This window comes from Tauraco erythrolophus, chromosome 4 (genome assembly GCF_009769465.1).
Source record: "Tauraco erythrolophus isolate bTauEry1 chromosome 4, bTauEry1.pri, whole genome shotgun sequence".
In the NCBI taxonomy this organism is placed as follows: domain Eukaryota; kingdom Metazoa; phylum Chordata; class Aves; order Musophagiformes; family Musophagidae; genus Tauraco; species Tauraco erythrolophus.
This window is the reverse complement of record NC_141468.1, coordinates 4,670,446-4,688,203: the sequence shown is the minus strand read 5'-3', so window position 1 is coordinate 4,688,203 and position 17,758 is coordinate 4,670,446. Positions and strand designations below refer to the sequence as shown.

General features: G+C 43.6%; 1 protein-coding gene across 1 annotated transcript in view; it reads left to right on the top strand.

The window, feature by feature from the left end:
- Positions 1 to 17,483, top strand: part of SFMBT2 (Scm like with four mbt domains 2) — a 112,508-nt gene extending 95,025 nt beyond the window's left edge. The window contains exons 15-20 of the mRNA XM_086610041.1: positions 1,995 to 2,104; positions 10,774 to 10,949; positions 12,535 to 12,707; positions 14,502 to 14,750; positions 14,905 to 15,033; positions 17,343 to 17,483. Coding sequence (XP_086466167.1) covers positions 1,995 to 2,104; positions 10,774 to 10,949; positions 12,535 to 12,707; positions 14,502 to 14,750; positions 14,905 to 15,033; positions 17,343 to 17,483 — 978 coding nt within the window. The remainder of the gene's footprint in view (positions 1 to 1,994; positions 2,105 to 10,773; positions 10,950 to 12,534; positions 12,708 to 14,501; positions 14,751 to 14,904; positions 15,034 to 17,342) is intronic.
- The last annotated feature ends 275 nt before the right edge of the window (positions 17,484 to 17,758 follow it).

Here is a 17,758-nt window from a genome sequence, read left to right as displayed (position 1 = left end):
GGGAAATGATTGTTCTTACAAAACACACTTTTTTTTTTAAACTGAGTTTGGAAGTTTACAGAGTCCTGCTGATGAGAAGCCAACTTTGAGAAAAGTCCTGCTGTTGTGGGTGTCTTTGCAGGGCTGGAGTTGATTAGGTGCCTGGGATAATGCCCAGACGTGGCCACACTGTTGTTTGCAGGGCTGGGTTTTCTTTTCTTGCTCATTTCCTAACTGTTCTGACAAGTCATACAAACGCCATCACCCTGATAAAGGAGCAGGACAGCAATGTTTGGAGGAATTGCTCAGCAAGAGACGCTTGCTTTCTGCTCCCAACTTTCCCACTGCCAAGCAGGGTAGGTGACAAAGTGTGCTGAAGGAGAGCTTTCCCAACAAGCTCCTGCATAGGTGTTAAATAACTAATCAGGAGGGGAATATGCCTGATGAGTTGTGAATGAGCGTGGGAGCTACCCAGGCACTTGATGTTTTTTGAAAGCCCACCTTTGGTTTCTCTGCATCTGGTTTTGGTGTCAGTTGTGTCAGAGGCCAGTGCCCCATCAGTTTGTACCGTGAGAGGGAGGCAAGAAAAGATGTGGATGAGCGACTGGATAGGCTCACCTAGAAGCCTTCTTTTCTTCTCTTGGGAATCAGTATGGCTTAGTAACTAGTATAGTGGGTTGAGTGGTGAGATGAGAACCAACTGGAGAGCTGTGGGTAAATCTGTGTTGGAGTTTCCCCTTGTATGAGATAGGGAGTCTGCTCCTGCCCTTCCTGGTAGAGTGCAGATGGTCAGAGCTGCATAAGACATTGGTGCTGTTATTGGGCATTGCTTTAGGCGTCTCTAATTGTGCTTTTTGGAAGATTAGTTCGAGTAACGTTTCCAAGGGCCCAACGATAAGTCAAATTTTGCTTCTAGTAAATAACCTAGCCAAGCAACTCAAACCACTGCCATTTTGCATGGTACTATGCAGCATTAAGTGAAGCCCTTGCCTGAAAATGCTTAATCCTACAAGGTTTTTAAGATGCTAGCAAATCCTCAGATTGCTGGGTTTATTTTTTTTTTTTAAAAAAAGAACTGAAAAGAAACCCCAAACATAAACACATTAGTCTTTGCAATATGACCTAGCCAGTTTTTCATTTCTGATGAACCACGTTCATGGGTGCTGGGGAAATGTAACAGTCACCACACCAAAATCATTTGCACGCCCACAAAGAATTAAGAACAGGCATTAGGTAAGGAGCTAAATTATATCAAAACCAATCCAGACTCACTGTGAGGTCATTCATGTACGTACAATGCAGAGTGTTCAAACACATGGTCTGGTGCTGTTAAGAGATTTGTTTTTCTTGTATTTATCTCCTTAGGCCAAGTGTAGACTATTAAAGCTTGGATTCCCTGAGCCAATAGCAGGAATCATTTTTATTCTCAGAGACTTTGGATTAAATGGATTGGCACATGTGTTTTGTTGTACAGAGTGGATACACACTGGGTTTCAGGCACACCTCCTGTGAACTCTTTTTGTGTAGACTTCATTAATATTCTGTTAATACAGTTAAGGCACGCAGCACTCAGATGCTTAAGCATATTGCTGACCTCAAGTATGTGAATTTCCCCTGTAATATTTGGTGTGTAACAGTACACATGACTTTGTACCTGGTTGAGCTATCAGAAGTGTTTTCATGTTTTATTAAATTGAGCCAGTGTGAATGCAAGGAATGGAATCTGCTTTGAGTGAGAGGGTCTGTCTCAAAAAAAAAATTACTGATTAACAGAGGTTAGCTAGCAGCGTTTAATGCAGTCACCATATCAGATCGATGTGTCATCTACAATATGTTTGGCACAGTGATCCAATCTGGGACCTCTTCTCATTGCATCCAGCCCTCACCCTTTGCAGCCTTGAACCTGAGATGACACCTGTAAGCTGCTCCTGTCTATGCAGCACCTGGGATCATGCTCGACGTGGTCAAGGACTGCTGTTAAACCCATCAGTGTTGTCAGTTTTGTCTCTCCATAGGTTCTCAGCATGGTGATCAATGCAGCTTACAAACCAGGGAGTGTTTTACGAGAACTGCAGCTAGTGGAAGACCCTCAGTGGAATTTCCAAGAAGAAACCCTTAAAGCAAAGTAAGTCTTCAGCATGTGCTGTTTTATTTGAGAGGCTTCAAAAAAGGAACTGATTGTGGGGGGTGGGAGAAGGAGAACAAAAGATTTTTTTCTATTGTGATAGTTTTACTTTTCTAATTATCATTTTGCTGTGTTGAATTGTTTGACTCGTTCTATAGTGACTTGAAGAAATGAAATATTCACCTGAATGGTTCATTTCTATTGTCTTTCTCCAAGCAGCCATCCAGACTTTGATGAAAAATGCCATGTTTATTCAGTGAAGTCCTGAGGTTTTTGATAAGCCGTTCCTATAAGCTTGGCTGTTACTGAATTAACTCAATTCCTGGCTTCCTAAATGTAGGAGTATTACTGCTTTTAATATAGAGCCTGTCATTCTGATGCAGAAAAACCTGGCAAGAATGAATGGCACAAAAAAAGTGCAAACAAAACAGCAGGGACACAGTTTTAAGCAGGAAAGGGATTAGGACAAAATACTAACAAATCTGGGATTCGAATCAAGATTTGAGGCCTTTCTAGAATATATGCTTCAATTCTCTTCTGAACAACACTCAAGAAAACTACGTATCTAGAAAATACTCAATTTCCCCTTCCAACTTCAAAATTTACCCATTTATGTCTTCTTTATATAATGAGCACTACACTTAGGATGCATTTCAACAACCATTGTCTCTCTGAAAGAGAAGAGTCTCACCAAAGCTCTCTCCAGGGTCCCTCCAAAGAGCAATTCTTCCCACTTCAAGACAGATGTCAGCAAATAGTTCTTTGAAGACTGCTCTCTCCATTAACTAACTTGGTCACCTTGACTTTTTGAGTACTGAGGTTAAATGCAGTGAATCTCACCATTTGTACTGAACGCCGCTACTCCTTTTCAAATAAAAGCAATTTTCTCTCAGTTGTTTGAAATGATTGGCCGTCAAATATGGCACTACTGATTTCTATTGTGTTTGATCTTTGGCCATGCAGATATTGCAGAAGGCTCATGTGTGCTCTGGTTGAGGGAGAGAATTGAGAACCTTTTGTTCTGCATACTCAAAACTGCTTTTCTAAGGCATTGCAATTAGAAATGAAAAGCTACTAGAAAATCCTATTTTTAATTCGCTTCTTTCATCCATGTGGTTTTGTGTTTGTCAACTGAAATTTTGTGGATGGAGATCTAAAAGTCATCCTTGCACATGCAGATTTTCATTAAAAGCAAGTCATCGTCCATGACCTGGTTTTCACTGATTCCAGGCTCCCACACCTTCTACTAGCAAACAGATAATGGACTTCTACAGGTACTTAGCAGTTGTTAAATCAAGTTGTACTGCTCCATCTTAATGTCCTGTCCTGCGAAGACTTGAGCTTACAGGCAGTTTTCCTATTAGCAGCATCCAAAAGAGGACTGTTGGAATTTCTTATCTGAATGTGGAGATGCACCTTGCGCAAAAGCAGCAGTATGTAGTTCTTGAGGCTGCTGCAATCCTTATTTCTAATGAGAGACAGCCTGGCAAATGTTTTACTGACTGTCAAGTGCAGACATGTCTTATTCCTGATAGTCATCTGTGTCTACAGCCCAATCCATTGAGACCCCAGGCAGCTTCCTGACCCGGGGTGTGCATAGACCAGGAAGACCAACTCAGTTATGAGTACATGGGCCGCTAGAGATTGTCGCTCATCCATATCACGTCAACCACTTATCCTCCCTCACTGTTGCCTCGTGGTAATCTCACTGTAACGAGCACGTCCATCTCCGTTATCTTCCCCCATGATGCTTCTACCCATTCATTCCTCTGTCTGTTTCCTCCTCCCGTCTATTTAGCAGGGCAGCCAGCCTGCTGGAATATACCTTATATCCACATTGACTGCCAGATAAAAGTATACCAGTGCTTTCCAGCAAGGAGCTTTTGCTTTTTGTGTTGGTCAGCCAGTCACAGGCTGTGTACGTGTTTACGTGTTCCTGCATGATGGCTAACCCAAGAGACAGCAATCTCAGCTCTGAAGAGAGCTGAAGGGAGTCAAGGAGCATCTTTCAACTTTATCAAGCCATAGAATGGGTCACTACAGGCTCAGAGCTGGGACAGCATGTTTTGGAGCGACTTCTAAGCATAGAAATGTATTTTTGTTCAGTGTGGCGTTGTCCTCTGGTTTCTGAGGCTGGAGTTCTGCTCACAGAGTGGTGCTGGCTGGTCATACCAGCTTGCCTGTGGGTAGTTTGAGTACTTGTAAGAGTGAGTGACAGAGGGTAGACATGTCTAAGACCTAGGTCTTCCTTCTTTTTTCCTTCCTGAGTTTGGTTCAGCTGCTTCATCAAGAAGCACATCGGGGTTTTAATTGCATTTGGTTGTGCAGAAGCAGAAATGAAAACATGCTCATGAAATCAGATACCCTGGGATGCGCAAACGGCACATGCCACATTACATCAGGTCTGACAGCCAGTTGTGCTCCAGAATCTTAAACAGAGACCCGTAACGAGCAAAAACGCCTGTCTCCACCGAGTTCCAGCTACACCGGCTCCAATCGGTGTCTTGCCACTAATGATGACAGCTCTACAGCCAGCTGGAGCGTCTGTGCTGTAATGTGACATGGCGTGTCACTGCCTTCCTTCTGATGTAAACTGACAACTCCTTGGATCTTGACAATGTTGCCGTTTGTTTGCGGCGATGGCTGCAGTAGGGTAGAGCAAAGGGGAGGGAGGAAGACGGGGAATCAAAGGCTGTTTTTCTCACTGGCCCAAACGCCAAATCGTGCACTGCCAGGAATGCATTATCTCCATCCTAAGGCAACCTGCATTTAGTTGACTCTGCTGTCATGAGTGACCGGCGCAGAATCAATTACACTAGCCTTGCAAAGAAGATAAACAATCCAGATTGTCCAAAGAGATGTGTCTGCAATGCGTGATGGCAGTCGCTTCCCATCAGCGCTGCTGGCTCCCCGTGAAAAATAGTCAAACCTGATTTGTTGGGGATGATGAGTTAGAAGTGTCAGGCCCCATCTTCTGAATTCCCATGAGGGCCAGCTAAAGCCGTGGGCATCCAACTCTTATAGATACTTTTAAGTTCAGTGCCAACATCCAGATTTGGCTTCCCAATTTTGCGTAAAATGCTTGAGGGACTTTATCCTTGGAAGGGCTTTCACTTCTAAGGCGGTAAGTGGGGCTGTTTGGACTTAGCCAATTTTGCAGGACCTTGAACTTTAACAGTACCAGTGTGCACAGAGAGTTCTCTCCTGAGTCTTGTATGGAGCCCAGTTAATAAAAAAAAAGAAAAATGAGTGTTCTTAGACTCCTTCATTACAAGAAATTTTGAGCGTTGCCCAAATCCAGCAATTGAACTCTAGGAATCACAGACACCATTGCTTATTTATGAGGCTGAATTTCAAAGGAAGTCTTTTCGCCATGGATGCTTTAGAATACTGCCTTTCGTTTGTGACAGGTGATGCTGAGGTGTTCGAAGTCTTCTTTGCCTCAGCCTCTGCTAGCAAAGGTTGTTCTCAGGCCTCCCAGGTCCCTGTTACTGTTTGAGGGAGTGAAGTGTTACCCACGGTAGATGGATAAGAAGCTAGAGATGCTATAAGCCAACTGGATGTGCACAAGTGCATGGTGCCAGATGGAATGCAGCCACCTCTTCTTGAGGCAACTGGCTAGTGTCATTGCAAGGCCACTCTGTCGTGTTTGAAAGTTGATGGTGATCAGGGAAGTTTCCTGATATCTGGAAAAAGGCAAACATCACACCTTTCCTCAAGAGGGGCAAGAAGGAGAATCCAAGTAACTACAGGCCGTCAACCTAATGTTCATAGAATCATAGAATCATGGAATGGTTTGGGTTGGAAGGGACCTCAAAGATCATCCAGTTCCAACCCCCCCGCCATGGGCAGGGACACCCTCCACTACACCAGGTTGCTCAAAGCCCCATCCAACCTGGCCTTGAACACTTCCAGGGATGGGGCATCTACAGCTTCTCTGGGCAACCTGTTCCAGTGCCTCACCACCCTCTGAGTGAAAAATGTCTTCCTTATATCTATTCTAAATCTCCCCTCTTTCAATTTAAAGCCATTGCCCCTTGTCCTGTCACTACATGCCATTGTAAAAGTCCCTCTCCAACTTTCCTGTAGGCCCCCTTTTTCCCCTTCCTGGGAAGGTTATTAGGTAAATCCTCCTGGAAGCCAGTTCCAAGAACATGCAGGACCAACAGGTGACTGGGAAGAACCAGTATGGATTTACGAAGGGCAAGTTGTGCCTGATGTGATGAGGTCACTAGAGGTTAGGGGAAAAGCAGTGGAAGTTATTTACATTGATTTTAGCAAGGCTCTCAGCACAGTCTCCCATAGAGTCCTTATAGCCAAGCTGTGGAGATGTGGATTGGATATCTTTGTGATGAGTGGAAAGTTGGCTGGACAACTGAACCCAGAGGGTTGCAATGAAATGATATGAAGTCCAAGTGGCAGTCACTTACTAACGGTGCTCCTCAAAGGTCAGTACAAAGCTACAGCTGATATAATCTGATTTGTCTTCCGCATCAGCTCTGCCACAATACTTCTTGAGGCACTGCAAGGGTGAGTGAGTGTGATCAGGTGGCTTTCTTGCCAAATATTCGAGACAGAAGTCATTAGCACCAGTGGAATGACTTAAACCCTTTCCTTCTAAAATCAGGCGGAAACATAACGAGACATGTCCGTAAAACCAGAATAATTCCAGGGCCCTTTCTGAATCCTGCATTCAAGAGTACAAAATATCACTGGATGATTAAACAGCTTTGGAGGAAGATAACTACTACATTTTTATTGATTTTACCTAAACTTAGATTATTTGCAACATCGTTGATATTCAAGATACATTGAGTAGCTTCAAGGATGTCAGGTTTTTAATGAAAACTTTAGGGGTTTCTATCATTGGCAGTTGCAGTGGTCCATACAGGCAGGGTCTGATTCAAACGTGATGAAGTGCATGGTAGACAATTTCTGCTGCTGTGCTGGTAAGTTGCTCCTAGTAGATCTGATGCAGAGAGATTTTAGAGGTGTGCTGTGGGTAGCTTAGTTGTGTGCTGTGGGTAGCTAGTGTTTCCTGGAGATTCCTCATGTTTGGCAGACTTTAAGCTAGTAAGACACATTGGAAATTTCTTGCAAAAGAACAGATAGACGTTTTTGATCCCTCAAAAGGAAATTTAGGCTTTTAGCCACTGAATTGTTAAAAATAGTCTCAACTATTGTCAGAACTGGGGATAAGACCTTTGAAAATGAGAGTAGTCTCAATGCTCTTGCTGTTTGAAGTGGCTTCAGCATGAGGCTTTTCACATCATCACACACGGTCCCTAGCTGGAGCTCCTAGAAGACATTTTGCTCTCATGAACTTCTCATCTGTTTTATGACCACAGTAAGCTTCAACAGAAGGGTGGCATTGCCAGGAAAGTGCTATTAGCCTCATATCGTTGCTCATGGATCAGGAAAGAACCCAAGTGTATTTTTCATGGAAGTAGTTCCAGCCATTAATGTTGCTCTAATTTTTGAGATCTGAGGACAGAGGAAGGGGGAGAGGAAAGGAGGATTTCTTTGACTTCAGCTGATTTCTTTTTTTTTTTTTTTCAAAAGAACAATGATTTCTAAGCAAACTGAAACAACTATTTTCCATCTCCAGTGCTGCCGTGCTGTGCATGCAGGTTGGTTACTGCTTAAAAGTGGTTAGGAAGATAGGAGTCCTAGTATGAAAAACCTCAATAGGAATATCAATAGTTGGTAATTTTTTGAGTGATGCTAGTGGAAAAGGGTTTTCTGACTATATCCAAAGGACCTCTTTCCACATGGCTGTCCTACAACAGCTTGGATTACATTTGGTGGTGTTTGTGTTAAAAATCTTCAGTGTGCGAGAAATATGGAAAATATTAGTAAAACCTGGTTTATAGTTGAAAGAGGTGCTGCCAAAGGCAAAATCATGTAAAAAATATTACTGCAGCCAGTACTAACACCTTGGGTTATTGGGACTGATTGCTGCAGCCATGTTGATCTCCATTTTGCCATCCATTCTGTTAATTGCCATGTGTATTGCGTTCAAACCACACTGTGAAATCAGTTGTTCGTTTTCCTGGTTTCATCTTTTTCTTTCACCAGGCACTTTAGTACAATGGGTCCTCTCTGGGCAGCCAAACACAATAGGAAGCACACAGTTAGAAAAAGTCAGCCATGCTTGAATAATACCCATCAGGCAGCTTTCTTAGCTTATAAGAAAGAAGATCAAGAGACGATTTGATTACAGTGCTTTTGCCAGGAAACAAAAGCAGATGCAGTCTTTTTATCCTAGCAGTGAAAGTCAGAACAAGGACAAATAAATGTAAGTTAAATCCAGACACATCCAGACATAAAATGATGCTTAGGCTCATGAGGTATAGGTACAGGTGCTCCTGCTGCCAGCATTCTTCCAGTGTGGAGACCCTCAAGGGGAGGCTGGTGCTTTTCTGGCAGTGATGCTTTAGTCCTACCAAAGTTGTTGGGGCTCAGTTGAAGGTAACACAAATTCTGCAGCCTGTCACAGGAGTCACACTTACTGGCCTAATGATATAGGCTGTCATTAAACTTAATGGCTCCTGGAGAAGTACTTGAATCGTAGAATCATAGATTAGGGTTGGAAGGGGCCTCAAAGATCATCTAGTTCCAACCCCCCTGCCATGGGCAGGGAAACCCTCCACTACACCAGGTTGCCCAAAGCCTCATCCAACTTGGCCTTGAACACTTTCAGACACATTGAAAAGAAATACAAAACGTTTATAAGTAGATATATTTAAATGCCTCTGGAATTTGTTCTTTTGATATGAGGTTTTGCCAAACCCCCTTTAGCCAGCCTGACTGTGCAGCTGTTTCACAGGGAAGCTGGACAGCAGTGCTCTGTATCTGGAAGGAACACTTTTTCCATTTTACATCATCTGTCCAGATCTATCAGGATGCATGAAGAGTTCGCTAATTAAGTCATTCATTCATTCATTCATTCATTCATTCATTCATTCATTCATTCATTCATAAGGATGAATGAATCCAGGACTGTCTTCATGACCTGGGGTCCCTGGTCAGGTACCAAATGGGGTGTCAGAGCCTGGTGCCTTGCAGAAATGCTCATTTGAGTTATGGAAGAGTTTTGCATTGAGGTAACAGTTTGGATCAAGTCTTTTGCGACATGGGGTTGTTTGCACTGGGCTGTTCTCAGACCCAAGTTTCATTTGGGCACCCCTCTATAACACTTCATATACCACAGTTTCAAACCCTTTTCCCATACCCTTGTGTTTCCAGAATGAGCTTTTGAGGTGGAGAGCAGCAAAAGATGGTTTCTCAGTTGCTTTGTGCAACTCAGTAAAACCTTCAGAGAGGGAATGGGGTTACTGGGGATGGGGTGCACACTGCATATTTTAACTCCCTGACCACATCTCCTTTGTTTCACCACCTCTTCCTCTTCCTCTTCTGTATCCGACTATCAGCAGCTGATTCCCTGCTAGGGAACTGTGAGTCTTAATACACTCACAAATGCTTTGTCTGTTTTTTCCTGATGACTGTATCTTTGTCTTTCAGTGCCTCCCATCCAATAATCTTCCTTTCACTGTCTCTCCCGCTTTTTCTTTTGTGTGTGTTACTTTTCTCTCCTCTGAGCACATTTGTAAATGCCTTAACACCAGGCGCTCGCGTGATTGTCTCTTGTGTTGCATTCCTCGGGACGTGTAAGAGATGTTTTAAAAACCTTATCTCACTGTTTACAATAGCTTGGTTCTGCTGTTTAATAAATTATGGGGATAATTGGTTTTTCAGAGTTCACATCTACAATGCATTACAGAAGGGATGTAACTGTATCTTTCTTAGCCATTTATCGCTCAGAAACACTTCATATAAAACACTGAAATAAATGTTGTAGGAGCACATGGATAACAAATTTAAGACAAGCCTTTCATTGCAGATTGCTACTCTAAGCATTCCCTGTAGGAATCTGTTTTTAGAGCCTGTTCCTGCAGCCTCGTTAAACAACTCAAGAGACTCGTGGTTAGTCGTGGGTTTTGTGTTGCCCACATCTCGTAGTGTTGAAGACATTTGGTCCTGGTATGGCAGACAGTACAGTTTCACTCAGAAACTTCTACGCAGTGCGTGTATCTCACTAACCACAGTTGGCACAATGAAATTGTGGGCTTGTCGTGAGCTGGAACGTGTTATGAGAGCTGCCCCGAGAAAGATGGCAATGGAGAAGACCAAAGGTGTATTGGGGTCTTATAGAGACAGTCTCTAGTGCAGCCCAAACATAAGGTGGTGACCAGAAAGCTCTGCAAGGTGTATGAGCTTCTTCCCACAGGTCAACATATGAAGAGAGACTACATCCCTTTCCCCAAAACTATGCATCAGTTCATAGTATGGGCTTGCTCTCCTGCGTAGTATCCTCACCAAGCCTACTGTGATTTTTTTCTGTCTTGCTGTATCTACAGATATATCCAGCCTGCCATGCATTCCTCCCCAAATCATGTCCACATCTCTGATTCCAGGATCATTTCACCTTGTCTTTCCTTTTTCAAGTCCCATCTGAAATGGAGCCACTAAAACAAGTAGACCTGTTCTACCTGCCTTCCCAAAGAGACACTCTTCCAAAAAAGTCATTAGGGAAGAGAGAATCTGGTCTGTAGCATGAAGGACATTGCTTGATTGTTGACATGGGTTCTTGTTATACTCTTTTGTAGATACAGAGGGAAGACATACAGGGCGACTGTTAAGATTGTGCGAACCTCGGATCAGGTAGCGGATTTCTGCAGAAGAGTCTGTGCAAAATTAGAGTGCTGCCCCAACTTGTTCAGTCCTGTTCTGGTGGCTGAAGTCTGTCCAGAGAACTGCTCCATTCATACTAAAACCAAGTACAGTGAGTATTGGCGAAAATGCTTCTTGTTGCTAGCCAGGGATGAGAGCAGTGGGAGACTGCATGAGCTTAGTGAAGAACAGGAGTTGTGTAATACATTAATATTGAGTAGGATTCATCTCATCTAAGAGCAGTTATTTAATCCTGACCAGGCCACCATAGGCTCCCTTAGTACTCTATACAGAGAAATCGGCATCTCCAGAAAACTGTCCCATCTCACTCCATCCTAATATATCTGTTTGAAAGTCGGTTCTTTCGGAAGTCTTGACTTTTCTTTCTATGTAAATTTAATATAAGGGGCACATAAAAAAGGAACCTGCAGTGGCCAGCTGAAATTTAAACTGCTACATCTGAGACACCTTTGTTAGTTGAGATTAATCTTGTGCATCAGCTTGTGCCAGAAACTCAGAGAAGAGTTTCTGGGACAAGCAGCAGCACAGGCCAGTACCACAGTGCCAAGTGCTGGAAGGAGTTTGGTAGAATTGACTATCTCTGCTCAGGGTGTTTTATATTTAAACATGTTCCTACCTATTCAGGAAGGCTGAAGTTAAGAATGTGTTCAACACTTTGTTGTCAAGGTTACTGATATTGTTGGCTCTTAGGTCAGGAAAGTGGAAGTGAGCCCTGTCCTTCTTCCATAAAGGTTGCAAGAAACCAATATCATTGATTTAAACTACTTAGCTTCTGTTTAGAGCCAGAGTAGCAGGAGAAATTGGCTCAGGGAGATATTCAGATCACTGAATATTCACTGAATATGGGCTTCTGTGGAAGTCTACCCCTGAGCTAGACTCCTAGCTCCCGCTGGTAGCAAATGGAGAGCTGGAGGAATACAGCTAGGAGAGCTCCAGCTGAGATTGTCTCATCTCAGAGTTGATGGTTGTATGTGACTGGATGAGTTGTTCCTCAAAACTCCATTGATTTGATGAAAGGATCAGTTCAGTTATGAACTTTGACGTGAGTGCTAAGTGCCGTTTTAGTTGTCCTGGGATACTTTAGCTGGTGAAGGGCTGAGTATCTGTCAGCCCCAGAGGATGCTGTAGAGCATGTCAAAAAGCATCTAACACAAACACCTAATGTAAGGTCAGAGGACTCTCACATCCTTAATTTCAAATTGGGCCATGAAATAGTCAATGGTAATAAAAGCCCGTTCCTTCGTGCATTGAACAAACATACATAATTCAGGATAGCTGGTCCTCTTCACTCTGCTGAAAACATTAGCAACCAAAAGTGTATCTAAGATTGTTAACTCATGCAGAAGGGCATTGGATCAAATCTGAAACATGGTGGCCTCTCTACTTCCAAATCACTGCTCGGCTTAGTGGAAGCTTTGCCTAAGTACATACTGTAAGGTTAAATTCTGAACTTGTCACTCATCACCAATAAATGTGTGTACATAAGAGCTGTAACACTCTGAGCTGGTCCGAGATGACATATTTACACTGAACATTTTTTCCAAATTAATGTATTTTAAAGTTTCTTATGAAAGTGCATCTAGAGTGCAGTACTGAATCAGTAGCAAGAAGCATGCCAAAGTTTCCTCCTCTTGGTGGTTAAAGTTTTTAATGAGTGTTTTGCTTCATTTCTCCAGCTTATTATTATGGAAAGAGGAAAAAAATCATTAAGCCACCAATTGGGGAAAATAACAACATGAAGAGTGGGCATGTCAAGCCAGCCAGACGCAGGAAGAGGCGGAAATCCATCTTTGTGCAGAAGAAAAGAAGGTCATCAGCTGTTGATTTGAATGCTGCAGGCTCTGCAGAGGTATGTGTTGCCCTGGGATAAATCAGCAAAAGCCCCTTGGTGCTTTTTTGTCCCCCCATCCGCATCTTCCTTTTGAGGGACTCCGCAGCAAAGCTCAATGCTTCCATTTTCTATTTTGATTCCCTTCCTGCTACTCTGTTCTTCTAAGATCAGACTGGCTTTATTTGGACGCTTTGGGGACTTTCACCCTTGTCCATTCTAGTATTAGAAAATAGAGTTTTTGCTTCCACCTTCGTAGTACTGACTAGCTAACGTGCTGTATAGCATTACATCTTTGGGTTTTTTTGTTTCCTTATAAACCTGTAGGCAGGCAGATGAGCCTGTTAAATGCTTTGTGCAGCATCTAGCAGAGCGAAGGGGAGATCTGTGATCCATGTCTAAGATCTCTAAATATTATAATAAATAAAAATAACTCTCAGGCCATTATGGTTTCAAGGGCTTTTAATTTTTCATTAATCATTCATAATATTTTTGGTTCACAACATCAAGCAATAGATGTTCTAGTAGCTTTAGAAAGCAAGCAAATGGTTTGTGTCCCAAATATATGGTATTTGAGGCCTCAATTGTTCGAGTATGCTGTGGGATATGACAAGATCCCAGCTTCAGCAATGATTCATGTCCAGATAAAACCTTGAGCAGACCTAGTTTTGTGTGGACCGTTCCCAGGTAGTTTTCCCATGATGGTAAAGACAATGTTCATGTGTGTTTTGCTTCCTCAGCTGAGTGCCAGTGACTGCTGCTTTGTGCAACGTGAAATAAAACTGATTTACTTAAATTCTCTTAACTTCAGCTGGAGGCTAGGCAGCTTTCAGTTGATTGCTTTCATTTTCATGACTTGGCCCTCATTTAGGTGCAGTTGTGCTTCATTTCCTTAGATTATACCTGCTTCAAAGGAGTTTAAACTGAAATAAACTCAATGTTGAGCCTAAATCAATCATTAGCCAAATTTTTCAACCTTTCAGCCAATATAACTAACTTTGTCTAAAATTGCTCTTTCACTGAGCATATGGCTTGGATGCATGCTCACACTTTGATCAGAACTAAGCTGTTGAAGCCATTTGGGCCACTTATGTATATGTAAAGTTCAAAATACACAGTTTCCATCAGTTGATGTTTCCTTACAAGCTCTGTGTGACAGAAATAACAAGAATCTGGTGTAATATCCTTTAAATGGAAATTTGTGCTTCACCTTCAGCAGTTAGGTGTTGGGCTGAAAGCAGGGAAATCTGGGTGAAATCTTCTATCTTGGGTTTTACAGAAACGCCAGCTAAGAAGTCAAGTACAAGTATACATTGGTACATCTAGATATTTTTGAAAGACACCAAAATTCCCTTCCTTTCAATACCAGTGGCACCCGTGAAAATTTGACACAAGGCGAAGGTGTAAATCCAAGCCTATTTCTGATTTTGTTTCATCTCAAGCAACCCGAATTTCGTTTTATCCGTTTAGTATTTTCCATTTCCCCTTCTCATGCACATCTGTGGTGCCACGAGGTTTGAGATACCAGCCCAACAGAGGAACATTTCGTGCCAGATGAGTTATTGCCGTTGACCTTTTGTAAGAAACAGAAAAAGGATTTATCCACCATGTATTTTTTCCTTCCGCGTTTTGTAACAAATCTAAATTGAGGGCTAATCTACTTAGCGCTGTAATGAAAATGAGATAATTCAGTTAAAATAAATGTTACCCTGGACCAGCATGGGCACAGCCATGCAGTCTGACCCAGTGCCTTTCGATTTGCTGCTGTATTAATCTCTGAGCCTGGATGCTGTTTCCCCGATGGTCTTTGTGCAGGAGACCGAAGATGATGAGCCGGACGCGATGGAGGACGAGACGGGAAGCGAGGAAACCAGCTCAGAGCTCCGTGATGACCAAACGGATACCTCCTCTGCTGAGATCCCCTCTGCCAGGCCCCGGCGAGCAGTCACCTTGCGGAGCAGCACCGAGTCGGACCGACCTCCTGCCATGGAGAGAGCCCGACGGAGCCGGAGACCGCAGCCCCACTCCTACAATGAGTCGGAGAAGTGCCCACAAGTCAAGGAAGTGAGTATGCCCATAGGCTTTCACTCCCTATTAATAGCAATATTCTTCCTAAATTAACCTTCAGTGCCAAGCTGTCCTCATCTGAGGAGGGCATCTCTGCCCTGATTCTCCACACAAGGTATTTTTCTTTATGAGAGCTTTTGGTTTTTTGTAGGAAATGAAGCAAGAAGAGGAAGAGAAGCTCATCCTGGACAGTAATCCGTTGGAGTGGACCGTGACTGATGTCGTGAGGTTTATTAAACTGACCGACTGTGCACCCCTTGCCAAAATATTTCAGGAGCAGGTAGAGGTCTTCATGTAACTGTTCTCTTTGTGTCCATGGTGCTTATTCGCACCACAAAAAAAAAAAAAAAGAGCAGCACATACCACCTTGCTGGCTGGGCCCTGGGGCTTTGACAAAGAGATTACGATCAGACTTTAGCTGTCCTCAGGCCAAGCTATAGCACAAATTTTGGCAAGGCATGGAAACCCTTGGAAACTTGAATGAGAGCCTTGCCAGATCCTCAGAGAGAACAGAAACACCCCAGCTGGAGTGCTTGGTGAAAAGCAGGAGGTTTAGACCTTTCTTGTTCATGCCAAGGTCAACAGCACCATCCTGGTGTCACACAGGCACCAACAGATAGTGGTTATTTGGTACCTAGCAAGCTGTCTCTTGTGGCCACATGGGTTCCATCTTGTTTTAAAATACTGGCCTGGGAAGCAGAAAACTGCTGCTTGAACCCAAAACTGGCCGTCTGAATTTTGTCACTAACACCTACATGCTTCAAGTATGTAGACACCGAATTCCCATCTACATCCCTCTGAAGATCTGGCAGTCAGACCCTCGAATGACCTAATTTTAGGAGATGCCAAGCATCTCCCCATTAAGCAGATAGGTTTGCAGGAGCAGAAGCCAATGCCCTTCATCTCAAGTCAGTGTGAACATGTAAAATTTATGTCGAAACAGCCATTCCTTGGCTAATGAGTAACAGCCACTGCTGAAAATAAAGGGCAGTAGGAAGAAATCATAGTTAGAAAGAAGCAAGTGTGGTTAATTAGACCATGGCTGATGGCAGTCAGTGGTATGGCCAACTGCACATTGAAGTATCTCTGGTTCTTCACCATGAATAACCCTGTACATGAGCACAGCTGCTTCAACTGGGAGAAGTGGAAGTGGGAGTCCAGAGCAAGGCTGAACCACTCAACGGTCTCCGACCGTTTGTTAATCAGCCTGGAATAACGCCAGGGCTCCAAGGCCAACCCCGCCTCTGCTTTGCCAAAGAGTTTTATGGGGGCTTTAATCAAACACAGATGACTGGAGCTTTTCCTTGTGATTTGCAAGGAAGCTCTGGTGCAATGGGCCATGCCGTCAAGCTTCAGTGGAGGAAGAACCTGAGCTGTGGACGGTCTTGATCAAAGCAGTGCTGAAGGTGTCCAAATCCTCCTGGTGTTTAATGGTACCTAATCAGGGCCGTCCTGGGGAGTTTTTGTTGCCTGTGAGTTACAGTACTTTTTCTGCACTTAGACTCTGATCCTCCCCAAGGGGTGAAAAGCAGTTTTGTAGCCTGCTCGTCTGCTTCTCAGTCCATTAAAGAATAAAGAGGACTTGAGTTCTTAATTAAGAAAAGGACCATAAAGCCAACAGAAATCCCTAGTAAAACAGCTTTCGTCTGGGGTGCTAGTTCATGGAGTTTGGTACATAAATATGCCTGAGGGAAAGGTGTGACCTCCAGAGGTCCCTTCCAGCCTACACCATTCTGTGATTCTGGGACATTAGAGATTGCAAGGGCTTTGGGTGGTCCAGGCCCCTCTGTCTCGGTTGTTCGGTAGCTGATGTGGAACAAGGCAGGTCCCAGGTGGACCAGGGGACACAGCATAGAGCAAGGCAGATAAGAACCTGTGGTGAGCAAATCATGGGCCAAAAGATGTGAAGGAAGAGTCTGACTTGGTAGTCGGACCAGCTTCAGTTTCTTCATTTCGCTCTCTCCTGTGTCTCCTGGTGTGCTCTCTGCAGCTTCCCCCTTGCCTCAGTTCCTCAGTCATAAAATGGGACTAATTAGATCTCTGTGGACCCTGCAGGGCTTCTGTAGAAGTTTATCCAGCATTTCAGCAGCTGGGAAGCTTTTCCCAAACTGGGGGCAGGGTGAGAGCCTATGAAGACACTTCTGAAAAGCATGATGTATCCCAGAGAAGGGAGATAGAATCATAGAATGGTTTGGGTTGGAAGGGACCTCAAAGATCATCTAGTTCCAACCCCCCTGCCATGGGCAGGGACACCCTCCACTACACCAGGTTGCCCAAAGCCTCATCCAACCTGGCCTTGAACACTTCCAGGGATGGGGCACCACAACATCTCTGGGCAACCTGTTCCAGTGCTGCACCACCCTCTGAGTGAAAAATTTCTTCCTTATATCTAATCTAAATCAGCCCTTTTTCAGTTTAAATCCATTGCCCCTAGTATGGGCAGCATCGAAGTGGGAGGAAAGGGCAAAGGACAAAACCACCTTTAATTTTTAGGGCAAACTTCCCTTCTTGCTTCTCCAGACCTGGTTATGCTTTCTGCCCTCCAGAGTCCACAAACAAAGCCATTATTGCTGGTTTTTTCCTCCCCAGGACATCGATGGCCAAGCCCTTCTGTTGCTGACACTGCCCACGGTGCAAGAATGCATGGAGCTGAAGCTTGGTCCAGCCATTAAACTCTGTCACCAGATCGAGCGAGTAAAAGTTGCTTTCTATGCACAGTACGCCAACTGACTGCACTTCTCCGTTTCTTGCTCTTCTCCTTCTTGTTCCCTCTCTTTTTTAACACTTCAACTTGTTCAAGTCTTTTATTCCCCCCCTATTGCTTTTCTTTTCCAAGAACGCATGGAATTGGAAGCACTGGGAATTAATCTGTAGGGAAGGAAGAAAAAAAAAAAAAACAAACAACAAAAAACTAGCAACAAATTGAACTAATTTTTCTGTACTTGTAAAGCACACCAAAAGACTGTTGGCATCTCTCCTCATGAGCCTCACCAACCCATTACGCT